Source organism: Cucumis melo, chromosome 11 (assembly GCF_025177605.1).
Source record: "Cucumis melo cultivar AY chromosome 11, USDA_Cmelo_AY_1.0, whole genome shotgun sequence".
NCBI classification, from domain to species: domain Eukaryota; kingdom Viridiplantae; phylum Streptophyta; class Magnoliopsida; order Cucurbitales; family Cucurbitaceae; genus Cucumis; species Cucumis melo.
Window position 1 is genome coordinate 15207640 of NC_066867.1, and position 27833 is coordinate 15235472.

General features: G+C 32.7%; 1 protein-coding gene across 2 annotated transcripts; it reads left to right on the top strand.

Annotated features, from left to right (window-relative positions):
• Positions 1-23328: 23328 nt before the first annotated feature.
• On the top strand, positions 23329-26942 carry LOC103490440 (protein FAR1-RELATED SEQUENCE 9). Of its 2 annotated transcripts, XM_008449934.3 has the most exons (3): positions 23396-23518; positions 23816-25387; positions 26340-26942. In XM_008449934.3, exons 2-3 carry the CDS (start codon positions 23903-23905, stop codon positions 26505-26507), a joined length of 1653 nt encoding a protein of 550 aa, XP_008448156.2. In that variant the 5' UTR covers positions 23396-23518; positions 23816-23902; the 3' UTR covers positions 26508-26942. The 2 variants fall into 2 exon arrangements, with proteins under 2 accessions (XP_050947585.1, XP_008448156.2); XM_051091628.1 differs by having other exon boundaries at positions 23329-25387.
• Positions 26943-27833: the final 891 nt, after the last annotated feature.

Here is a 27833-nt window from a genome sequence, read left to right on the forward strand (position 1 = left end):
AAGCTTAAATGAGAATTCGCTTTACGATCTAAGAACGCAACACTTAGAAACTTAACAACCTTATTCATTCCTTAACAAAACTTAGTACAATTACAAGGTAATACTTAAAAACTTAAAGCTATTGAACTTAAACTCCAAAGCTTGCCTAGCTCTCTATTGCCTAGCAGAACGCAGCATCTTGCCTTCATAATGCAGCCTTTTCGCTTCGCTTTCCTTGGAAATGGAAACTTAAACATAAGCCTAAGGCTTAGTGAGTGCCATTTTAGAAAACCTTTGGGAAACAAGTACATGCATAAATTCATTTTGTTAGATCAAATTAATTCACAACGCCTCATCATGCACTAAAAGCAATAAACACCACATTAGCCTTTACTTATTCCTTTTGCAAGGACATTGAATCATCCTTATGCATAGACTACTGTGACGACCCGTACCATCATTAGCATCCCAGAAGATTTACATGTTCCATTCTAGTTTCTCATGTGGTTAGCTTAAATGCGGACATCTCAATGAATCCAACGACCTTCTCATTACCATGCATATCTCTCAACGCATGGTTATCTTGACTCTTATCTACACATAATAGCTAGCTCATGATAGGAATAAAGCTAAAGGTTTACTAGCATACAAGCATTTTATACAAGCAACATAACATGAAATACTTGAACTTTGAAACATTCTTTCAAATGGTCGTGCTTTTCTTATAAATCATAAACAAGATTATAACATGTGTTGTACTATACATAACATATCATTACTTTGAAAGAGAAAAAAAAACTTTGGAAATCTTTGTTCTTTCTCTTTTGAAGGGTCACTTACAAAAACTATATGTTTCCTCCTAACCCCCTTCTTAGTTTCCTTTTTCTCCTACTTGGTGTCTTTTTAGCAGAACTTCAACACTTAAAGTTTCCTTATTCCTTCTTTTGAACTCTTAAGGTCTATTTATACTAATCCTAAACTGGATTAATCATCCTTAAACTCATCTTAGCTTGTCAGCTCCTACTTAGTGCTTTACATGTGTAGGTTTAATATTTTCTCTAAACATGCCTAACTTTAACTTAACACGTAAGAAGCTGACTAATCTGATTTAATGAATCATCCAATTTCCTCCCTAGCTCTTTCTCGCTTAACCTAAAATGCTTACTAACAATCCTTCTCGTGTTATCTTAACTTAGTGAAACATCTTATGAACACAACCATAGAGTCGATCACTCAACATATAACGTAAATAGAACATCACCTTTTCAGAATGAGGATCATATCAATAGTTTAGAAATCACGTTAGAAACTGATTAACCATTCACAACCGTTTATAAACCATGATTTATTATCTTTAGAAGAATACTCATTTTCATGGAAAACATTTATGAAATGGATTTTATCATCCACAAAAATAGGGTTCATAAAACACACTTGATCGTTCACATTAGATTAATCAATCATAGGTAATGCTTGGAAATCACATTTATTACTTTCAACAATGCTTGTAAAACGAAACACTGTAAACAATGTAGCATTCACAATAAAAGATACAGCTTATCTTGTCACTTACGGAACATACTTAGCCTCAACTTCTTCCTTCTCGGCTTTCGACTTTCTCCCTTCGTTCGACAGTTGGAGGAACCATTCATTCAGCATTCAAAACCTTCTTCTCTTACTCTCATAAAAAAACTAAAGTCTATTTGTCATCTAGAAAAACATCCTTTTTCTTTTGACTTTCAACCCTATTTATAGAGGCCTTTCACCTCAAAGGGTCACTTTCTTGCTTTACATGTGTCGTCTTATTAACACACGCGTTATGCTATCAATCCCAACTTCACACGTAATTCAATCATCAGCAGCGATTTGACTTTTCCTTGAGACACACACCCTATTAATTTAGGAAGTCAAACTCTTAATTGTCTGACTATCATTTTCTCCTCCCGAAAAGTCACCGTCATTTCCTTTTCCACAGCAATTTGTCGTGTCACTTGACAAGACATTTACTTCCTCACCTAAATCTCCTGGGAGTATATACTTCTTCTCGTGGCATCCTGACAAATGTCCTACCCTTGGTGCCCAATGCAATGTCTTCCTCGTCGGTTATCCTTAGCGTGTTCCCTACCTTTACGTGATAGTATCTTAGCTTATGTATTTCTCTTCCTGTTGCTGACTTATTTTTTGTTTGTGTGCAATGCTCAGTTCCAAATAATAAGTATGTAGTATAAGTTTTCCTATCGCTTACCCAAGTGTAAGCAAAATGATAGATTTCTTGAGAAGTCCAGGGTCGAACATAGGGAATTGATATCAAATCTTAGTTATAAGGTTTACTTCTTCAACCAGGCAGTACAAGCTGTGCAGTATAAGATAAAGGTGTGCCTATACTATCTTAAAATCTGCACTAAAGATTCTGTAAAAGATGGTAAGAGAGGGAGTAAAATAGATAATGAACTAACTTGCATTAGGAAATAGTGAAGGAATGTATCTGGGTTGCTAGGCAATTAGGCCAAGTGGCAACCTAGATGCGATAAAGATCAGTTAACTAGCCTCTGATTAAGGCGAGCAGCTCTCATGAATACCTTAAACACCACACTTGCTCACGTCTCGGGATGTAAATGATAAAGCTTGGTTAAGCGACATCTATCTAGATATGTTTACTTATAAGACTTATATTACCTCTCTTTTAAGGGAGGCAACCTTTCGGTGTCAAGTCATCATACTTGTTCTCCTTTTAGGATACAAATGATGGAGGTATAATCGCCAAGGTGGAGTTTATCTTCAAATTCCCTCTTGCGCGCGTTAGCTATATTCTTGTTACTTACTCTCTCGAGTAGTTGGCGACAAATGTTGGTCAAGGGATGATTATAGCTCAGCTAACGAGATAAACCTTATTAGCTAGACTTCTTATTAAGAATTTATCACAAGCCTAAACCACTTATAACACTTTGACAAATGAACAGTAAAAGAATGATGGATTGAAAGTGGATAAATGTGCAATGTATTAAAGAATGTAGGCTTTCGATTATTGTACAATATGAAACAATACATTACAAAGAAATACAAAACTAAAAAGTGAGGAACGAGGAAACATTACAAGTTAGGAGGAAGAAAATGGTGGATTTCTCCTCTAATCTCTCCCTAAGTTCTTGCTTACAAGAGTGATCGGAGAAGAAGATAGAGATTTTTACAGATGGTGGAGAAGATACTCTTTTCCATCGACTCTAATAGAGCTCTCTAAATTTTGGCCTATTCAGGCCAGGTGTGGGGTGGTCCATTCAGATGTAAGGCTCCCACGTCTCTCTTTTTTTTTTTTTATGTTGGAAGAGGGTTTATATAGGCTACTTGCAGTCTGAAACATCTATTCATTATGTGCAAGTCAGCGCCACTTGCAGTTTTGTCATCATTAGTCTATATTAGTCGGCTCTAGTTGTCAGCGTCGCTAGCATTCATGTCAAGTCATATCAACTCCAACTACTATCCTTGTTTGCTAGTGAATCGTCTTGTACATGTTGACATGGTTTCTCGTCTAGAGATGTTTGATTACTAGGTAAGCTTCTCATTGTGTAGCACGTGCTCCTTTATGATTCACTATCTTTTTCTTTTCCTCCTAATCATGCAATAAGACATTGAAAAATGGGGTAAAACATGCATGAAAACTTATACAAGTTGTATTCTCTTATACTTATGAATTTGCAATAGAAGCTACGCGTTTTGACACACAATTATGTCTTTTGGTTCCATTGTTCTACCTAAAAGGCTACAATAACTTGTATGTCTTTTGGTTCCATTGTTCTACCTAAAAGGCTACAATAACTTGTATTTCTACACGTTATCAGTCGTTTCAGTCTCTCTTCGAATCCTTTCTCTCAGAACTTCTCAATACATCCGAAATCAATCTTCTCACAAAGATCTATTTCTTTCTGAATCAAGGCCTCACAAGAGACATATGATAAGTTTGAAGAACTAATAAATCAAGCAACCATAGAACACTTTAAAAGTGAATTTGTTAACACGAAAGATAAACCTAGTGAAATGGACCTTTCAATTTTCCTAGACTTTGTTGCTACAATTAATAATGATGAGAACTTGAATGAAAGTAATCTAGCAACTCGTGATAAGTATGTTAGATAGCAACAATGAAATTTGTGATAAGCATGTTATAGAGGATATTGACATTAATGATTCTGATGTTTATTTTAGATAAATAATGTAAGAAAACTCTTTCTAATAAATTTACTTTGTCTCCTTAGGATAACGGGATGGAACTTAAGGTTCTCCCTTCACATGTAAATTAAATATGTGATCTTAGGAGACAGCAACACCTTTCATGTCATAATCTCGAGGAAGCTTATCAAGGAGCAAGAGGAACGGTTACTAGAGACTTTAAAGAAGAACAAGCAAGCCATAGGATGGACGTTAGATGACTTAGAAGGTATAGACCCATCGTTTTGCACCCATATAATTGACCTTGAAGAAGAAGCAAAAGATAAGGTGCAACTTCAAAGGCGACTGAACCCAACCTTGAGGGAGGTGGGGAAGAAAGAAGTCTTGAAGCTAAAGGATGTCAGAATCATATATCCTGTACCAAACAGTATGTGAGTGAGCCCGATACATGTGGTACCAAAAAACTAAACATAATAATTAAAGAAAATGAAAAAGGTCAGTTCGTTCCAACTTGTATACAAAATAGTTGGTCTATGTGTATAGACTATAAAAAGCTAAATGAGGTAGCAAAAAAATGTCATTTTCCTTTGACTTATTTATATCAAATGATAGAACAACTAGCTAGGAAATCATATTTTTTGCCTTTAGAAGAATGTCATTTGGACTATCTAATGCTCCTGCTACATTTCAAAGATGCATGCTTAGCATATTCTTTGACTTTATTGGTAAATGCATAGAAATGTTTATGGATGACTTTGCGGTCTATGGTAATGTTTTTGAAACTTATCTGAATAGTTTAGAATTGATTTTAAAGAGATGCATATATACAAACTTAGTACTCAATTTTGAAAGTGTCACTTTATGGCCTTTCATAGCATAATACTAAGTCATTTAGTATCACAAAAGGGAATCCAAGTAGAAAAAGCTAAACTTGCCTTATTCAACTTGTTTGAAAGATGTTAGATCCTTCTTAGAAAGTGTTGGATTCTATAAACGTTTTATAAATTTTTTTTTTCAAAAATAGTTTTTCCTTTGACTACTTTGCTTCAAAAAGATATCCCTTTCGTAATTGATGATGAATATAAAGTTGCATTTGACACTTTGAAAGAAAAGTTAACTTCAATCCCTATTTTGCAATCACCCAATTGGAATTTGCCATTTGAAATCATGTGTGTTGCAAGTGAATTTCCATTAGGTGCAGTTTTAGGGCAAAGAGTTGATAAGAAACTTCATGCAATTTACTATGCATCTAGGACTTTAAATTTAGCTCAAGCTAACTATTGAACAATTGAAAAAGAGTTTCTTTCTATAATTTCTTCTCTCGATAAGTTTTGTAGCAATATCATGGATCTAAAATAATTGTTTATCATGATCATGCAACCATCAAGTATCTAACAAACAAGAAAGAAACCAAACCAAGGATAACGAGATGAATTCTTTTTCTTCAAGAGTTCAATGACACCATGAAGGATAGGAACGGCCTTGATAACCCCATAACCAACCATTTGAGTAGGATCATCTAAAAGAAAGAGGACAATCTAGTACAAAAGGACTTTTTTTTATGAATACCTTTTCAAGTTAGATTTGTGTTTTTTATGGTATGCTAAAATAGTAAATTACCTTGTGACCGGTAAAAACCCTACCCATTTCTCTTACAATAAAAAATGTAAATTGAAAAGTCAGTCTAAGTACTATTTTTGGGAGTCTTCTTACTTATGGAAAATAGGCTTAGACCAAATAGTTAGAAGATGTGTAACTAAAAATGAACATGAATCTATATTGTCTTTTTGTCATGAAAGAGCATGTGGAGGATACTTTGGTCCTAAACGTAATGCTAGGAAGATTTTAGATTATAGATTTTATTGAAAAACGCTTTTTGCTGACTTTTATGCATATCATAAATCATGTGAAAAGTGTCAAAAGTTTGAGTCCATTTCCAAAAGGAATTAAATGACCTTGAAACCAATTCTCCCTTGTGAAGTTTTTTATACAAGAGGAAAGAAGAGCTTTATCCATGCAAGCTTCAATCCAAAGCAAGGATACTAATCCATCCAAGAAAGTACATGGTTCCCCTTATTTCTCCCTTCCTTTATTTTTCTTTTCAAAAGCTTTGAGGACAAAGCAATTTTTTAAGTGGGGTAGGTGATACTTAACTTAGCTTGCATGTAGATGTACGATTTTCAAAATTTTGCCAAATTTTTTTTTTCAAAAAGTTAGTTCTTCCTTGGCTTACTCAGATTAGAACTGCACAAGAATAGCATAACTATCAACCCGAGATCATTGAGCTTGAGTTTGTAGATGTTCAAAAAGTTAGGGTTTTCCAATGTTAGTGAGGTATGAACCCCTAAGGAGGAAGTCTTCCCTTTGTCTTGAGCAAAACTAGTACTACTTAATCTTAGAGATCTTTACCTAACTTCAAGTTTTAACCAAGGGGTTAGAGATAAGGAGTGATCCTTCCTGCTCCACAATAGAGGGAAAGCAAAGCCTAGGACGCTTTTAATCTTTTTGGAGCACTTCTAGGCATTGAAGTAGCTAGACCTCGAGTTTATCTGAACATGATTTTGTCGGATAAATCTAGTTAAAACTTAAATTCAATTGATTGCTTTCATTCTCTTTGATCATTTGAATGATGTTTAGTCTTGATTTGGATTTATTGTTAAGACATTGAGTTTGTAGCTCGATTGACTTGCAAGATTAGCATGATTATCTACTTGCATGATTGAATGATTTTTTCCTTAAGAATGATCATTCCTTTCAATTTGGATTTACTCTCAATGCAGAAGTGGTCTTTAGAATGATCATTCCTTTCGATTTGGAAGGATCACCCAACCTCTCGGTGACTTTCTTTTTCAACAGAACTCCCTTTCTCAGATTTGAGCTTCACATGTTGATTAGGGCATTTTGGGTATCCCATCGTGGTCTTGTAGGCTTTTTCCTTTTTCAAAATTGTTCTATACATTGTGAATATTTTGCCAGTTTGTTCTATTTTTGAAACAACCCCTTTTAAATAACAAACTCTAAGTTATTTAAACTGGGAAAACAAAAATATTTATTCAATTTAAATCTAAATCAATTTTTTAAAAACAAATTTGTATTATTAACTTTATTTATCTATATATATCTATATTATCTAGAAGGGACTATGAAAAAAATTATTTAACTTTTCCTTTTTGCCCCTTGGATGGTTATAGGGATATACCAAGTAATTTCACTTTTAAAATCTGTAACACCCTAAAAACTTAAGATAACTTTGAATTTAATTATCTTATTTTATTTAATTAATTTTGAGTTTATTGGGTGTTATTTTGAGTTATTTAAATGTAAATTATTTGTTGTCGAGAAATTGAAATTAATTAAAGGGGTTTTCCCAAAAATATAACAAATCGGCAAAATATGTACACTATATAAAATAATTTCGATTCTTTTTTTTTAATATTTGATTTAAGATTGAATTAGATTCTCTATAAATTCAATAATGACACTCTAATTTTTTTAGATAGTTACAAATATAACAATTAGATTTAAACTATTAGCATATATAGAAACTTTTTAAAAATAATTACAAACATAGCAAAATCTGTTAAAGTCTATCACTAATGTACTCTAAAAATCAGAAATAGAAGTCTACCACAATAGACTTTGCTATGTGTGCAATTTTTTTAAAAATGTTGTTATACACTTAATTTTTATACCTAAAATTGAAACCCTAAACCCTAAACTTAATTTTTATACCTAAAATTGCTACCTATTATAATTACTTTTTTTCTTATACATGTCTGGCAAAATAAGTTTAAAAAACTATGTCCACAGCTCAAACTTATTTACTTTTGCAAAAATGGCAAAAGAAAAAATCCAACCCACGTGATATGCCTTATATAAACTTGATACACCACTGATACATACTTGACACACTCCATATACTGCTAATATACATTTGATACACTATTGACGCTACTAGAAAAATGGGTTTTAACAACGCAAAATTTACGTCGTAAAAGGTTTCAGTGACACAATTTTTGTGTTAGCTTTTGTCAAGATAGGCTATTTAACTACACTTCAAAAAAGTGTCGTTAAATATGCTTAGATGACACCAATATAGTGTCACTAATACCCTTACATTGATGCTTTAAATGTGTCACTATTATCTATAACTCGACACCAATATATTGTCATTAATTCCCTTATATTGACGCTTTAAATGTGTCACCTTCATCTATAACTCGACATAAAAAAAATGTGTCATTTTTTGTTATTAACAACACTTATTTCGTGTCATGTTTAAATGTTTTGGTACATATCATTTTTGTCAAGAAATGTGCTCTCACAACACTATTCGTGTGTAATAAAAACTTATATGTAGACACTTGTTTAGCTTCACTATTTTTCAATTTACAATATATATTTTTCTGTCATATACTTACTTATTTCAACATATTTCTACTGTAGACAGAATTAAATACATGATTCAAAATTACCCACATATGTTTAAATAATCTTTATATTGATAATAAAAAATATAAATTACATTATCGATAAAGGTTTTACAATAATCCAAAAGATAATTAACTGTAATACATGTATGTGTGACCTAATCTAATCAAACTAATGCATAAATGGACTTGATCGATCTCATGGTCCACAGATTCTTTAACTATACCTACAAACTTGTCGAAAATAAACCTTAGTCAACATTCATTAAGTACATGCCAAACAGATTTCACCTTCTTAATAAGCAAACAAATGAACTTTTCAAAATAAGCCAAGGTTCATTTAGCCAAGGTTCTTAATAAAAGACGAATAAGGGATGCAAAATTGAAATAAAAACACCGACTACATAAGCATAAGCATAGTCTATAAGTGTTGCAAATTTAAGTTTCAGTTCAATCTTTACAGGCTCATAAGAACAAAAGGAACCAATTTAGCTACACAAAACATGCTTCAGATAATACTCATAGCGAAAGAACAAAGAGGACCAACTTTGCTATACAAAAAACTATTGAAATTTATGTCCTAAAGCTCATAGTTTGTAATCATATTTTATTCAATAAAGTTGTTATGGAGAAAATATTAGAGAAATTGATTACTATAATCTTAAATCCAATAATATAAGGTTCTGAGGCTATTTTGAGAAAACTTGAACTTTATATAGAGACGTGGATCAAAAGTTCAAGTATATAGCCTACATAGTCAATGGTATACAAAAAGGTTGAGCACCTTATTCTGGAAATATTATTGATGTGGCCTACTTTGTAGTTAGAACAAACGATGTGATCCTGAATCATTTATATAGAGACATGAAAGTGAGGGTATCCTATGTAAAGAGTTTACATAAGACTAAAACATGAAATAGTCACTTTTATGTTTTAATTTCGTTTACTGTTTAAAACGAACTATTTTGATTATTGATAAGCCAGGTAATTTAATCTTAATCTTGAGCTAACTATGAATTCTTGTTCACTCGAGATTATCCTTAGACCTTCATAGGTGAGGGTAGCTCATTAGCGCTGGCCCAATAATTCTTCTATTTCAAGAGTAAGACCGGGTGAATAGCTGGGATAAAAAGTTCAAGATTGAATTCACTCCTACCCACTTTATGGTTAGTGGATAGATTGTTTCCTTAAGGATTGAATCCAAGTCTTGAACAAGGGCTCTCATCCTCTCATTGACTTGAGAGGGATTTAGTTTATAAGTTGGACCTAAAACCAATTGTTCAATAGTGAATCAGTGGGACTTAAGAAGAAAGATGTAGTCTCGGGGTAATTCGATATTTTGACCTAGTCGAGGTTACAAACAACCTATGAAGGATTAACTTACTGATCATAGTTATATCAGTTGGACAAAATTATATCTATAGTGAAGGGACTGCAACTACGAAACTTTAATGGAATGATCTATTAGTTAATGAATGATGATCAGCTTGGTCTAAAAGGGTTTAGCTAGCTAATCTCGGATCATTGGAGTCCATGATCTATAGGTACATTAGGTTCCCCTATTAGCTCATATGGACTAAACATAGAACAGCACGATGGATTGATTCAAATTGTTTGAATTAGGCAAGGAGAGAGAAACTGACAAGTATATGTGTGATATAGTCGTCGATTAAAAGATAGAGCTTTATGTTTAAATATGATTTAAACATAAAAAAAAATATGAATACGAATTCATACTTGGAAGCTCGAAAATGATGGAAATTGTCAAACTTGAAAAAAGTACAAATTTTGACTTTTGACTATAAAAAGTCAAACTTTGATTTTTGGCTTTAAAAAGTCAAACTTTGACTTTTAACTTTAAAAAGTCAAACTTTGACCAGGCGATATATTCAAATATGATTTCAATTTCAAGAAAATGAATATGAATTCATGCTTAGAATATCAAAATTAGTCAAGAAGGTCAAAATGGTAAAAGTCAAAATGTTGACTTTTAACTTGAAAAGTAAAAGTTTGACTTTGACTGGAATGGTCAAATGACCATTTTGCCTCTTGACTAAAGTTAGTGGAAAAATCTAACATTTCGTTGGATAATTCCACTAACTCTTAGTGGACTAAGTAGAGGTTCATGGTGATGACACCAAGCTCACTAAGAAAAAATGCAATGAAGAATGATTCCATTAGTTATAAGTGGAAAGTGAGGTATTGAAATTTGGTGAACTAATTACACGCAATAGTTGCATGTAGTTAGGTTATTTAAGAAAATATTTTGAAATTATGAAAGACCTTTGGTTAATTTATAAAATTAACTTCTATTTGAACGAGTTTCTCCACCATATACAAAACTCCATTTTTCAACCTTTGAAAAAAGTTTTCACCTCCAATTTCCATGACACTCTCTCAAACCTCTCTCTCGTTTCCTTGATCCATAGGGCCAATCTAGAAGATAGTAGGTGACTATTAGTGGTGGTTCGAGTTCGTGATCGAGGAGTAGACAATTAATTCGAAAGCTACAAAGGTAATTTCTTGTAAAACCCTAGTTCTTGTAGTTTAGGGTTGCATGTTAACTAGAAGCAATTAGGGTAAGATTTCGGTTCTTTTTTCGCTACGTTTGTTTAAATCCTAGCAAAAACTACCTACATTTTCCAGCAATGTTCTAGTTCACATCAAGTTGAAACTTAAACATAAACTTACCCTTAGCACCCCCCTTCCAATCCAAAGTCATTATTAAACTTAAACATAAACTTAGCACTGCCACCATTTTGGTCCTTTCTTGCTGAATTGCTCAAATTAAAAACTATCACTAATAGCATCTATCAGTTATAACAACTATCACTAATAGCATCTACCACTGATACTTGCTACCAATGATATATGTTATCACGCTAATAGCTTTTAGTTTGAGAAATAATTAATTACTTCACACACTTTTTATCGACTTTTCACATTGAAGGTTATCACTAATAGCTATAATTAGTGAATATCATTGACGACTGTTCTTGGTTGTTATTTGGATAACTACTATCAGTGATAACTTGTCACCATTACAAGTAATTTTTCCTAGTTTTCTTAAATTGAAAGTTATCATTAATAGCAATTGATAGATGTTATACATTGTTATCTATGATAAATGCTATCAATGATAGATTTTAATTTAAGAAATATTTTATCTGTTGATATAATTGATAAAGCTATCAGCGACGACTTTTTATTAATAATAGCCACTGAAGGGTAGAGTAACTTTCAATTTGAGAAATATGGTATCAGTTGCTATAGTTAGCTACTATCGCTGATAACTGCTATCAGTAATAGTTTTCAATTTGAGAAATGTGGTATCAGTTGTTATCACTGATATCTTCTATCAGCGATGTTGCTATAAATTGATATTCTTGATAACTACTCACTACTAGAAAAAGACCCTTTCTTGACGGTTGATTTTTTCTTTTCTTGACGGTTTCTTGAAAAACCGTCCAGAAAGGGACGGTTTAATGAAAAAAACCGTCAAGAATTTTGATTAAAAGGCGGAGGGGAGGCAATTTACAAAATTCTTGACGGTTTTGAAACGTCAAGTAATATGCAATTTTTTCTTGACGTTTTAGAATCGTCAAGTTTTTTATTTTACATTCTTGACATTTTTAAAACGTCAAGAATATTTATGAGTTCGATATTCTTGACGTTTTTTAAAACGTCAAATGTATATATTTATCCTTGACGTTTTAAAACTGTCAAGAAATGTCGATAAATTCTGGACGTTTTAAAACGTCAAAAATTTTCATTTTCAAATTTATTGACGTTTCTTGACGTTTTAAAAACGTCAAGAATGTTTTATAAAAAAACCTATTTTTTAAAAAATATATTATTATTTTTTTATTATTTTTTATTATTTTATTATTATTATTAAATTTCTTCTTGAAAAAAAAAACCCTAAAATTTCATCTCACAGCCGCACGCCTCTCGCATCTTCTTCTTCTTCTTCCTCAACCGATTGCTGCCACCTCACCCCATCTCCTCACTTCTCCATCGAATGTCGTCGTCAGCCCCTCATCTTCGACGACCACCCACCGCAGGCAATCGTGTGTTCTAGTCGTTCATCGACAGCCACCGAATGCGCCGCACCGACGGCCACCCACCATTTGCCTAAGCCGAGCGTCGAGCATCGCATCATTCTCCTCCCCGTGTGTCGTCTGACAAAGTCCAGCCACTGCCACTGCAGTTCTTCAAGTCACACACCAAACCTCAGCCAACCCGAGCCGAGATCTCTGTTGTCCAAGTTGATTTTTTGTCTTCTTCAGCCGCGTGCATCGAGCTACCTCCCAAGCCAAGCCGCTCGCGAGCCACCCTTCCTTGCAGCTACTTGAGCCAGTGCTTGGTAAGAGAGAAAATTTGATCCTTGTAGTTGTTTCCTTAGCCGATTTCAATATTATTGTTGGAATAAATTGTTGGATTGATTGGGTTCATGACCAATGATTTTTCTTGATGGGTTAATTTCTTATTATTGCTTTGAAAACTATCACCCAAAACTTTACCTTTCGTTATATTTTTGTACATATATTTTTTGCACTACATTCATTAAATGATATTTATAAATCTACAATAATACATTTATTTAATATCACCACCTTGCAATTATTAGATAGAAAAACATACCACTCTAATGAATTCATGTGGCAGTTTTATATGCATTTTTATGTGACTTTTAGCCATTTCCAATAAGCCCACCATTGACATGTGCTCTAAAGTTGTCTATATTTTAGGGAAAATTTATAATACTTTTGCTTAAGAAAACTTTGTATACCTTTTTATTTTCTTAAGGTCCCTCTCTCTATGTTTAATTGCAGAGAAGGGCCTTCATTTAAAGGGATAAAATAGTTGGTAATGAAAACCAATGACAATGTTACAAGTTGATATTAGCAAAAATAACAAGGTTGAAAGTAACTTAAACCTTATAGTATCCCAAACTTTCTTTGTCACTTTTTTTTCCCTTTTTGTGTTGCCATCAAATTTTCTAAGTTGATTCAACCATCCATAGACTTGGGCAAGGAGATTGAGGGGATATGAAGTTTCTTGATGTTGGAGATTTAGTGTTCACTTTAACCCACTGTGTGTATTGGCCAATACGACTTTGTTATTGTATTATTTTCAATTAAGTTTATAGGGGAAATCTTGGACCACCAAGCTTTTCTATTTGGGATATATTGAAGTTATCTTATATTGAAGTACTCACTAGAAACATTTAAGAATTGTTTTGGATGTACTTTATAGTTGATTTCATCCACTTAAAAAACCTAAAGAAACCAATCAAAATAAGCACTTATAGTATGTATTTTGATATTCCCTTGTGAAGAAGGTAGAGTACCCATTTAGACTTTGTTTTAATAATTGCATTTGTTTGCATGCAAGTTCTTATTCCTTTGTATTTTGATTGTTGGATTTTAATGTTATAGATTTTGTTATGGCCTATAGTAACTTGTATTCTTTTTGTTAGTAGGAGTTGCTAAAATCTTGTATTTCTTTTATTCTTTCATATGAATTTCTTTCATATTATGAATTTCTTGTATTCTTTCATATATTATAATTCAAATTGATAACCATTACTCAATAAATTCTCTTAGGACTTACACTTATGGATAGATCATGGATAGGAATTTATTTTCTTTATTTGGTTAGTTGGTGGAAAGTTAGTCTTATTAAGCGAATGTTTGTTCAATATCCATATTTCTTTTCTCTTTTTATTATCTCAACAAGACTTTTTGAACTAATTTAATTTACTTTATTTGTTAATAGATTTACAATTATGGATAAATCATGGATGCATAAAAGTAGATTATCCAAAGAATATGAGTTGGGTGTGGAAAATTTCATCAAATTTGGATTTTCGAATACAAGTACCTCTTACATTCGTTGTCCTTGTTTGAAATGTGAGAATTGTGAAAAGCATAGTAGAAAGGATGTTAGAGATCATTTATATGTTAATGGTATTGATGAAAGCTATAAAATTTGGTTTTGGCATGGTGAAGCATTTCCTAACTCATCTTTCTATGGAGAATGTTCAAAGTTTGACACACATACATGTGAAGTGAATGATGTTGGAAGTGTAAAAGAAATGATTGAAGTTGTTCACGAGGAGTATTCAAAAGACCCAAATGGATTTGAGAAGTTGCTTATTGATGCTGAAAAACCATTGTATGAAGGATTGAAAAAGTACACCAAGTTGTCTACTCTAGTTAAATTGTATAATTTAAAAGTTAGATATGGATGGAGTGATATCAGTTTTTCAGAATTACTTAAAACTTTGAAGGAAATTTTGCCAACTACCAATGAACTCCCAAATTCATTGTACGAAGCAAAGAAAATATTAGGTGCATTAGGAATGGAATATGAAAAGATTCATGCATGTCCTAATAATTGTTGTCTCTATAGGAAAGAATTTGCTAATGCAACAGAATGTCCTAAATGTGGTCAATCGAGGTGGAAAAACGTTAAGGATAGAAATGAAGAGAGAAAGCAAATTCCCTCAAAAGTGATATGGTACTTCCCACTCATTCCACGATTCAAAAAGCTATTTAGAAGTATTGAATGTGCTGAAAACCTAACTTGGCATGCTAGTGAAAGAATTGAGGATGGTAAGTTACGACATCCAGCGGACTCTCCAGCATGGAAGTTAAAGTCTTTCATAGGGTCTGCAACTCATTATCATGTCCCTATCACATATATGCCTTGAAAAAGTGTGCCTGCAGAACTGAAAGATAAGATATTCACTACAGTTGAGGTATATATAACTTTAATGTCCTTATTATATTTGATAATGTTCTTGTTGTATGGACACTTGATTAAGTACTTTTAATTATTTAGGCTGCATTCGTCATTGATCCAAGATCTAGGAAAAACGTTCTCCAAACTGCAGGTATTTCGTTTTGTCAGTTTAAGAACTGGCTAACAACGAAATACATCATCCCGCATAAAGATGAACCACAATTGCTTCAAGTTCCACCTGAAAAGTATTCCTTCATTGAGCAAAATCACTGGGAAGAGTTTGTAAGGTCAAGGTTATCAGAGACCTTTCAGGTATGAATAACTTTTATACATGAAAATCATTCGGAATAATATTTGCTACTTTCTCATTAACAAATACATTTGGATATAGGAAAAAAGAAAATTACAACAAGATAGATGATCGAAGAACAAATACAGTCATAGAATCTCAAGGAAAAGGTATGCCAATCTTAAGGAGGAAATGGTAAGATGTTTAGATGTCTAAGGAGGAAACTCACATTTTTGTAGTTTGTTCTTTCTTTGTTGGCGAAGAAACCTTATAGAATTTGGGATGTTTGGTTTGATATCTGATGTAATGCTCCTCTTTGCTTGTGTGGTGTAAGTTTGTTTGTTTCTTGTAAAGGGTTGCATAAAAAGTTGTAAGTAGGATTATTGTATGACTTTGTCATTTGGGGGGAGGGGGGTTGCATAAAAAGTTATAAGTAGGATTTTTCTAAAGCTTTGTCATTGGGGGGGGGGGGGGGAGGGGTTGTTTATTTCTTGTAAAGGGTTGCATAAAAAGTTGTAAGTTTGTTGTTTGTTTCTTGTAAATGGTTGCATAAAAAGTTGTAAGTAGGATTATTGTATGACTTTGCAATTGGGGGGGAGGGGGGTTGTTTGTTTCTTGTAAATGGTTGCATAAAAAGTTGTAAGTTTGTTGTTTGTTTTTTGCAAAGGGTTGCATAAAAAGTTGTAAGTAGGAATATTGTTTGACTTTGTCATTTTGGAGGGGGGGTGTTGCATAAAAAGTTGTAAGTAGGATTCTTCTAAAGCTTTGTCATTTTGAGGGGGGGTTTGTTTGTTTCTTGTAAAGGGTTGCATAAAAAGTTGTAACTACGATTATTGTATGACTTTGTCATTGAGGGGGGGTTGTTTGTTTCTTGTAAGGGGTTGCATAACAAGTTGTCAGTTTGTTGTTTGTTTCTTGTAAGTTTTCTTTATACCAAAAATGGAATACAAGCTAATATGTTTACCACTTGAACTCCATGTTCTCGAATGAAGAAGGAGGGTTCAAATGAAGTTTATGTTGATCGAGCTAAAATGTGGAAGAAAGCTCGAGTTAACAAATAAGGACAGTACGACAACGACGACATTCAGCAAGTCGTCCATAAAATAGTAAGTCATTACATGTAAATCACACATTTCAATTATCCATTACATAAGCAATCATTTCTATAACTTACATTAATTTTGCTATCTTTTTAGGATGAGATATCAATGAATACAGATTCATCGTCTGTGAATAGACACTGTTTGAATGATGTATTAACCCAATCATTGGGTACAAAAGAGCACAATGGTCGTGTGCGTGAGGTTGGTGGATACGTTACTCCAGCAACGTACTTTCATATTCAGTTAAGAAAACATCAAAAGATGAGGCGAACATTCTAGTTGAGAATGAAGAACTCCGTAGGCGAGTTAGTAAATTAGAGGCACAAATTCCCTCAAACTTATCTACACCATTGTCTGCACACGGGAGTTGTTCAAGGCCAATAGTGTTAGAGGGGATTGAAGAGAAGGGTAAGAGAATAGAAGTGGAATCGTTGGACAAACCAAAACAGAAGGAAAAGAAAGGGAAGGAGGTGATGAAGATGAATGAACCAGAGTTGGACATCTTGAAGGTATGTAATCCACTATTAAACTCAAATGTTTAATATTGTACGTCTTACTGAATTTGGATGTTCTTGAAGGTATGTAATCCACTATCAACTTTGCCATTAGCGTTGAAATCGATTCTTAGATATGCTGAGAAGGTAATGGAGAAAGATTCCAGCATCACTTTTTCACTACCCGCTGACCTTTTTGGCGTTTGTCGAAAGACTTCTGTGCTTCGAGAGGATATCGTTGATCTTTGTAACATGAACAAAGTGAAAACGTTTACATTGGTGGCCTATATGATGTAAGTCAATTTCACTCCTTTGCATCTAAATTTATGTATCTTCTTTACGAGTTTATATATTTTGTAGGTACTTGTATTCATCTGTTAGTGGTTCGAAAGAAAATATGCAGTATGTCTTTGTAGATCCGTCCCTAATCTCTTCTGAAAACACACAAGAATCTCGAATTCGAAACTTGTGTAGTAGATTGATGGTGTCCAAACCCAACCAAGTAGTTCTTGCTCCTTTTAATCCCGAGTAAGTTTAGTTAGGGTATTGGTTGCATTGACAATAAAATAGTACTTACATTTTTGTATAATTAGGGGTCATTGGGCACTGCTTGCTATAAATGCGTATGAGGATACAATGTTTTACCTTGACTCGCTAAGGACGACATCAAAAGTAACTACAAGATATGTAACCGACACGTAAGTTTAATCTTTTATATCATGTAGTGCTCTTAATTCTAATGCATGTACAATATTCTAAGATATGTGCAATCTTATCTTGGCAAAACAGAGCAATAGCGATATTTCACTTGCAAAAGAACATTAATAATAGCAGGAAACAAACTTTATGGCGAACAGTAAAGGCAAGTATAAATATTTAAATTCAATTTTATTTTGTAGATTACTAGCAATTAAGACTAGTCCGTTATTCTAATTTATTGTTTTTATAGTGTCCACTACAAGTCGGGAGCACTACGTGTGGATACTATGTCATGAAGTATATAAGATAAATTGTAAATAGGGGAAGCATTGTCATCTCGGATTCGGTATGTTATATATCAAACTATTTCTTTTGTACGTATATAATTTCTAAGTCGAGTTAGATGAGGTGCGGGTTGAGTTGGTAGAGTTTTTGGGTTCGTACATATGATCTAGGACTTATGGCGTCATCTCTGAAAAAGGAAATTAACTTTATTTTTTGTGGCTGATTTTTTGAAATGTTCATATGGAGGGGAGGGGTTGATTGATATACTTTTGAGACTTTGTAGAGGATTAGAGTTTAGGTGAATTGTTGATAGGTGAACTGTTCATATGTAGGGGGTTGCCATTATGAAAGTTTATGTATTTGGGATGATATACTTTTGGGCTAGGTTAGTTAATCAGATGATGTTTAGTTCAATTCTTGGAAATCTGTTGAAACTGTTTATATATATATATTGGTTTTGTAAATGATATATGAATATGATGCAAAGTTTTGGAAATGATATTGAATGGATGATGTTTAGTTGCCATTTGATGTATATTTGTCGTTTATATGTAGTTGAATTTTTGGACCAATGAGAGCATAATACAGGAAGAATAATATAAAATAAATTACAATTAAGAAAATGAAAAATTGCTTGACGGTTTTGAAATGTCATTAACAATACATTTCTTGATGGTTTGCAAATGTCATAAATAACAAAATTCTTGACGGTTCTAAAATGTCATTAAAAAGCACTCTTGGCGATTTCCAAATGTCATGAAAAAGAGTACTCTTGACGGTTATTAAATGTCATGAAAAATGAACTCTTGACGGTTTGTAAATGTCATGAAAAATGCACTCTTGACGGTTTTAAAATGTCATGAAAAATGCACTCTTGACAGTTTTAAAATGTCATGAAAAATGCACTCTTGACGGTTTTAAAATGTCATGAATAGTCGTATTCTTGACGGTTTTTGGGCTTCATCATCTCATTCTTGACGGTTCTAAACGGTCATAAAAACGTATCCTCTTGACGGTTCTCAACTGTCATGAAAAATTGAATACTTGACGGTTAGAAAGTGTCAACGATACCAATTCTTGACACTTTTTACAACCATCAAAAAAATGGCCTTTCTTGACACTGGATTCAACGACGGTTTTGAAACCGTCAAGAATACTCATTCTTGACAGTTTAAAACCGTCAAGAGAGTCATTTTTTGTAGTAGTGACTATAAGTAATTTTTCTATACTGCTATGAACGTAAAATGATACCACTAACATTATCTATCAATTATTGCATTAGAAGAATATCATTGATAGTAAGTATAAGCAATATCATTAGAAGAATATTTTTTATAAGTGATATCTCCTTGGTAAACATATCAATTTTGAATTGATGAGGTTTAATTAAGCTATCAATTGATACTTTTGATAACTACTGCGAATAATATTCTTCTATTGTGATTACTAATAATATCTATGATTGATAACAGCATAAGAATATCATTGTCAAGTGAAAATCAATACGTATCAAAGTCTGTATAGGCAAAGTCGTTACAATCAAGCATAAATATGTTTAGAAATAAAATTTATTGCTAAGAGTAGGTTGCACTTACCTAGATTTGCCTCGACAAAAAAACTTTAAATTTTACCCTTACTTTTTAGCGTAGTTTGGTGGGAAGTAAGGGTGTCGAACCCAAGAAAATGGTGGCTATGTAAGTTTCTTGAGATTAAGCTTTAAAGAAATGATGTTAGTAGCAAAAGAAAAGCATTGAAGAGTGGGAAAATCAAGTAGAACCAAGACTTAAGAGTGATTAGGATGTAAAGTCAATTCACTAAAAAAAAAGGTAAAAATTGAACTCTTATGAGAAAAATGAGGGAAGGGGCAAAGGGCACTAATCAATTCTTATCATTGAATGAAGAGGATTGTGAAATGATTTTTGCTCAATTAAAAGGAGTTCTTGATTTTGTAAGAACTTTGGTCAAGATTTCAAGAAAAGAGACAATCACCTCAAGCATTTAATTTATATTCTTGCAATAACAACTAAAACCTAATCTTGCTCTTTAAAGAAGATCAAAGTATCTTTCACACTTTTTTTCTGAAACAATTTGCAATCAATGAATTAATTGGATTTAATTGTGTACAATAAAATTAATGCAATCAAATTCAAAAATTACCAAGAACAAGAGAGATTCATCTTGCATTAATCAATTTCAAGATTCAATATGTTGCAATCAAGAATTAGATTGAGTTTTTGTGTAGACAAAGGGTAATCAAATTAATCTTACATTAATTTTTCATACCCAAAGTATCTTGCATGCAAAAATGGTGAATCGAGAACAATATCAAGAATTAAATTGACAAGAATACTTGTAATTGAAAGAATGAATCATTTTTTATACAAGGAAATTAACGATTCAATAAAAACAATAAGAAATTCAAAGATTTGATCATATCTAATTAATAGGGAAAAATAAGAGAAGAATTCTCCAAAAATTGAAAAGTCCTAACCCTACTTAGCTCTCGGTGATTAGCCCTCCATCAAAAAATAATTCTAAAAATTAATTGAGAGAACAAAAAAAAAAAAAAGCTAAATGGAGGAGCAATTTCTGGAGTTTGAGAGAGTTTAGCAGAATTTTTGGGATTTATTTGAGAGAAAATGGTGATTGGTGATGGATTTTTTGATGATTTTTTTGATAATCATAAAAAAAGATTCTAACTTCCAACCTTAAGGTCATCCGAAATGACGAAAAAGTTGGTTATTTTTCGGATATTTGCTAAATACTTACGAAGTTGCCACTAAAATATTCTTGAAAAAGTAATTTGCAGCTGCTAAGGTTCGAACTCGAGTGGTGGGAGAGACCGCGCGACCAAGAGCTAACACGTGACATGAGAAGAGAGATGGACGGACGAATTAAAGCTCGCGCGGATGGATTCGAATAAATTCCATTTTATTTCACATCTAGTGGGATTTGAATCAATGACGTTTGGGCAAAGGGAAAGATCAAAACAACGACATTTTGAATTTGAGAAATCCGAAAAATAAATGTTTTGCTTGGATTCAAAGTTGTGACCTCTGGATTGTTCGCACATGTGGATGGCTGACACGTGTCACGACTTTTTGAATATTTGCCCCTAATTTACAAATTGCTCATTCTTCTTTGTTTGGACCCCGTTTTAGGTGATTTTTGTTGTGTTGGGTTCGTATCAAAGTCTTCTTTCATATTTTGCACAAAAATATCAAAATAATGACGATATGTATACTATGGATTAAGAATAGGATACAAATAAATGGGTCAATAATTGTCCCAACAATCATTGATAGTATTTATAAGTAATATCCCTAATAGGCTACTATATATCAATGATGTCAAGGTAATGCTACTATAAACTGATATTTTGGTTGTTTGTTTTTAACATGAATGGACAAAGAAAAGAAACCGAATCGACATGCTATCGGTGATAGCTTTGAATCACTAATAACATGCTATCCATGTGATAGCTTCTATCGCTAATGGTATAAATAAAATTGATATAATTGCAACTTTTGTTTAAATAAATTTTTTATTTTAGGTTATGCAATCAACATTTATCATATAGAAATTTGAAGTTCAAGTCATCAGTGATAAATTCAAGAAAAACACACTGACATATACATCTGTCATGGATAAAAGTCATTACTGATAGCATGATATCAGTGATAAAAGTTGTCACTGATAGCATATGAGGAAAGAAACTCAAAGACAGAATTGACATTTTTAAAAAATTTATCATATGATTGGTAAAAAATTGTTAATTTTGCAAATGTTGTTCCCTTATACTACATATTATTTCTATTTTCTATCTGGTGCGGCTTTTCTTAATTCTTTGGTGTGACAAAATCATAAAAAATAGTCTCATTCATAGAGACCATTTATAAAGGTTTTCAAATCATAAAGACTATATATATGATGTTTTATCAAACTATAAGTTAAATTTTCTCCGAACATTAAGGACTAAAATTGCAACTTAACTAAATTTTTAAAGAGAAGTTCTTGTGAATAGGAAAAAAAATGAAATATATTTGCAAAATACAGCAAAAAAAACTTAAACGAACTACAAAGAATTTGATAGATTTTATTATATTTTGTAAATAGTTTCAATTTTTTTTTTTTGTTATATTTGAAAATGTTCATTTTTTTAAACATAAATTATATTCATATATAAATAAATTAATAATAACTTATTATCAACTAAATCTTAATAGATAAGTAAGACGAGTTTATGATTTATACATATATAGTAGGGTTTTTCAATAATATAACAAAACGACAAAATATTTATACTGTATAGAACAATTTTGAAAACGAAAAAAACTCATAGACCCACAATGAATAATACCAAAAATGCCCCATTAACAACGTGCGTAATATATTTGGTATTTGATCGTTTAGATTTAGGTAGCCAAATTTAAACGATTTTTTTTCAAGATTTTTTGTACAAGATCTTTTAGATTTTATTACACGATTGTTTAGATTTGGCTACATAATTGTTTAGATTTATTTTTTTCAAGATTCTTTTGATATACGATCATTTAAATTTGGTTACATGATCGTTTATGTTTTGTACACGATCGTTTAAACCCTAAACCCTAAATTTGGCTACCCAAATCTACACGATTTTTTTAAAAATTCTTTAGTACACAATCGTTTGGATTTGGCTATTTTTGGTACACAATCATTTATAGCAAAATATAAATGACATTCTTTTCAAGATCTTTTATATTTAGCACACGATCTTAAAAACCAAATAACAATTTGAAAAAAAAAAAGAGAAGAAAGATAATAGAAAGAAATGGGGAAGAGGGAGAGAAGAAAGACGATGAAAAGAAAGGGCAAACCTGAAATATTTTTTAAAAAATGGTCACCTTTATGAAATTTTTCATTTTGTTACACGAGCCGTAAATATTTTGTCAATTTGTTATATTTATTAAAATTTCTCTCTCTATAGTATGAAACACATTTTTTTTTTAACTAGAATTTAATTTTTTAATCTATCACCAAAACTCATATCTAAACATATATTTGAATTTTATGTTTTCATTAAACTCCTTGTTTTCAAACTTATGTACCAAACAAGCCACAAGTCTACTAGAGAGAAAGTAAAAAGAAAAAAAAAAAAGAGTTTCGACACGTGCGTGGTTGTAATGGGCTAGCACGTGTATTTCAAGCCCATTTGCGAAAGAAAATAAACCGCCATGAAAATAAGAAAAAGAAAAAACAAAACAGAAAAGAAACGATGGAAATGATAAAGATCGGAACCCTAGAACGATCGGCAAAGAGATCAGACAACCGTTACCGCCACTGGTACTTTAGTGATCGTGTTACCTATTTTTTGTTCATAATTTAGGCACCTACTTTTATTCTTACCAATTATGGATTAGAATTCTTCTTCCTTCTTCCCATTTGCCCCCAATTTGTTTCACTTTCTTCTCCGGCCTCAATAGCTTCTAGTTTTTCGAATTTCATTTTCTTTTCAGATAGGGAAAGTTTACAACTCTCAGTTCATCGTACAAATGTACAGTTCTTATGAAACGATAAATTTTTCATAGCTCTATTTTCGTTCTATTAGAGAAAGTTTGAAGAATTTTCATTTCTGTACAGCCGGTGATATATATCTTGAAGGATCGTAAGGGAGATGGAAGTCCTTTAGGAAGCATCTCCCGACTCTTGTTTAGTAGTTCTTTAGAAATGAGTGGTGGCCGGCAGCGGACCCTTGTGGTTGGGATTCAGCATGTTTTGGACTATCTGAAACGAATGCAGGCTGAGAATCCTGCTTTTTATTATGCAGTCCAGGGCGATGGTGATCATCACTCTGGGGCGAATATCTTTTGGGCTGATGCAACGTGTAGAATGAATTATACTTACTTTGGGGACACTGTTGTACTAGATACAACATTTAGAACAAATCAGTATAGGGTGCCTCTTGCTGCCTTTTCAGGGTTTAATCATCATGGTCAGCCAGTGTTGTTTGGATGTGCGTTGGTTCTTTATGAGTCTGAATCCTCATTCATTTGGCTCTTCCAAACTTGGCTTCAAGCAATGTCTGGCCGCCAACCAATTTCCATTACAACGGACCCAGATAGGCTTATCCAGGTTGCCGTTGCACAAGTTCTTCCAGGTACTCGCCATCGTTTTTGCAAATGGGCTATATTCAGAGAAACTCAGGAGAAGTTGTCTCATCTTTGCCAATCTCATCCTACCTTTGAAACCGAGTTTAGAAAATGTGTTAATGAGGCTGAGACAATTGAAGAATTTGAGTCCTGCTGGGAAGCCCTTCTGAATAGATATTACATTATGGACAATGAGTGGCTTCAGTTAATGTATGGTGCTAGACAACAGTGGGTACCTGTCTACATGAGGGACACTTTCTTTGGAGAAATGTCAATAAATGAGAGCTATAAAAGTTTGAATTTGTTTTTTGATGGATATGTTACTGCATCCACCTCTATGCAGATGTTGGTTAGACAGTATGAAAAGGCCATGGCAAGCTGGCATGAAAAAGAATTAAAAGCTGATTACGATACAATTAACTCTATGCCTGTCCTGAAGACACCATCTCCTATGGAGAAACAGGCTGCAGATCTATATTCAAGGAGGATATTCAGAAAGTTCCAGGAGGAATTGGTAGAAACTCTTGCCAATCCTGCAACCAAAATTGATGACACAGGAACAGTTGCTACTTATCGAGTAGCAAAATTTGGGGAAGACCATAAAGCCCATGCTGTTAGTTTTAATTCATTAGAGATGAAAGCCAATTGCAGTTGTCAGCTGTTTGAATATTTGGGAATAATTTGCAGGCATATATTAGCGGTTTTTAGGGCAAAAAATGTTCTTACACTTCCTTCTCAATATGTATTGAAACGGTGGACCAGAAATGCCAGAAATGGAGCTGTAATAGATGATCATGATTCAGAACTACCAAATGAAGCTGGAGATTCTTCTACTGTTAGGTACAATAATCTTCGTCAAGGAGCAATCAAGTATGTTGAAGAAGGAGCGAAGTCAATTCATATTTATAATGTGGCTATGGAGGCCCTAAAAGAGGCCTCTAGAAAGGTTGCTGCTGTGAAGAATCGGGGCCCTGGAGCTACTAACGGTGATATTATGGCCAATGGAGTTGTTGGGGTTTTGGTTGCAACAGAAGAAAATCAGACGGCAACCTATCAATCAGTGGTTAGTCTCATTAGTTTGCATTTTTAAATCCTCCGAATTATGTCCGTGTTTTATTCATGTTCCTCACCCCTCCTCCTGAGTGGAGTGATTTAGACCTTTTTACACCAATAAATGAGCATTGTGTTTGAGAGATGTCTAAATCATTAGGGCAACATACTATATTTCATGAGTCAATTGATGACAAACTGTTGTAGGGTTCAATGGTAGGGTTTATTTTTTAAACGGATGAACCTGGAGAGTTGGAAGATTCGTTAGTTAATGATAATAATAAGCTTAGATTTGGGTTGAATAGATATTACTGTGTCATGCTTGTCCTATATATGTACTTTGGTTGCATTGTATTCATTCCCTTTTCCCATCCTGCTGATGTATTCATCCACAAATCTTCAGATGGGTACAGATTAGTTCTTACTATCAAAATCAAAATCTGTATTCCCTCCTGTGTACTTCATTCTATATTTTGGTGAGGAACCAACTTTTCAATAATTGAACTTAATTATTTATGGACTTGACTTTTCTTCAATGCATCTGTTTGTGCTGTTGCTTAGTTCATCTTTCTTAAGTGGAATTAACCAGAAGACTGTGCTCTTACTGTCTCTTTTTATATCTACTTTTCTCTCCGAGATTGTGAGAGGGAAAAGCTAGATATAGAGTGTCTTCTGTTTAACTTTTCAAGTTTTTAATTTTGAAAATAAATCATTTTGGAAAAATTGAAACGTTTGGGAACCACTAAAAATAGCTTTTTAATAACTATCAAAGTTTATTAGAAGTTTTTATCAAAAGAGTTCAAATGAGAGTAACTTTATAAAAAGTAGTTTTTTCCCTAGTCAATCCAAATAGGCCAATAGCCTATCATTCTTTTGGTGAAAAAAAAAAAGAATACCAAGAAGATAATGGAGGTTGACATTTTTCTTATTTGTTCTCTGTTCTCTGTGTCCTTTCCTTTCTCCAGGAACAAAAGGAGAAAAAAATTCGTGAGCTTTCTGCAGAGTTGGAAAAAACAAATCAACGTTGTGAAGTATATAGAGCAAATCTCCTAGCTGTTCTAAGGGACATGGAAGAACAGAAGTTGAAGCTATCTGTGAAGGTCCAAAATGCAAGGCTTAGTTTGAAAGAGTGAATGATCAAGAAATACAGGAACAACCAATGTCTGACTTTAATGTTACCATTCTACTCTCAAGTTGATACCATCCTTCCACTGTGTTCATCTTTTTAATGGTTCTTCCATCTAACGAATAAAGATGGGGAGTGAGCAACCTGGCATTGAAGGAAACCTTCGAGTGTGCCACAACTGTCTTGTAAGTTTTCTCTGAACTAAATGAGTGTTTCCTTTTTCTGTGGAAAAATGCTATAACTATCCTGCAATTCCTACTGTGCAAGTTACAAAGAGAGGTAGTTGGATCTAGGATGAACCATCATGAACATCTGGCATTGATTGCTGCTGTCCACTTAGAGACTAGGATATGAAGATGAACGCTGTTCAAATCTTGATGACTCAAATAATTCTTGTTTGAGTGATTCTTGTAAAGTAAATAGAATGTGTATTTTTATTAAATCTTCTTCAATTTTTTAGTAATAGTGATACCAACTAGGTTAAATTACAAATTTCTAAAATTTGAAGTTTGTGTTTATTTGGACTCTAATCTTTTAATTTTTTTTAAAATTTATGGATCAACTAATTTTTAAATATTTTGAATTTATAACGGAATTATTGGACAATAAAAAAGATTAAGAATTTAGAACAAACTTTCAAATGTTCATAGTCAAATATTACACAAATAATATTGAAGTTTAGGGATTTCCTATTTAACTTATTAATCGTCATCCATTATTCGATTAGGCCACATCTACAAATTTTTATACTTTTTCAGTTCGTGATGGTGAAATCAAAGATTGTAAGTATGTTTTGTATTCAAATCTGGGCTGGTTGTGTTTGATGTTTTTGGTTAGCTTTATTGAAGATTTTAATGAGATTTATGAGCTATTTCATGAATGGTTTTTAGATTCTCAGATTCATTAAAAGAAATTTCAATTTGGTTCATGTATTAATATTTTTAGGCCTAAACTTCAATAAATTACTAAACAATCGAATCCCTGTATTTTGCAACATTTAATGATTTACTCTCCATAGTAAAAATATTATCACAATCTTATGAATATTTTTAGACAAATAGATCGATGAAGCAGAGATTGAAGATCAAATTTGTTAATAACTATAGAGATCAAGTCATTACGTCATTAACAACAAACTTGAATATTCATGTGTTATTTTTATGCAAGTTAAGCAACCAAAGGGTTTTTTTTTTTTTCTTTTCTTTTCTTTTCATTTTGAATCAGTGGTTTTTAAAACCTTAGTAAAGTTTGTTATTATTGTAATGTGTCAATAATGAACATTTGATTTGATTCAAATATAAACTAAAATTATTTAAATGTGATAGTTCGAACT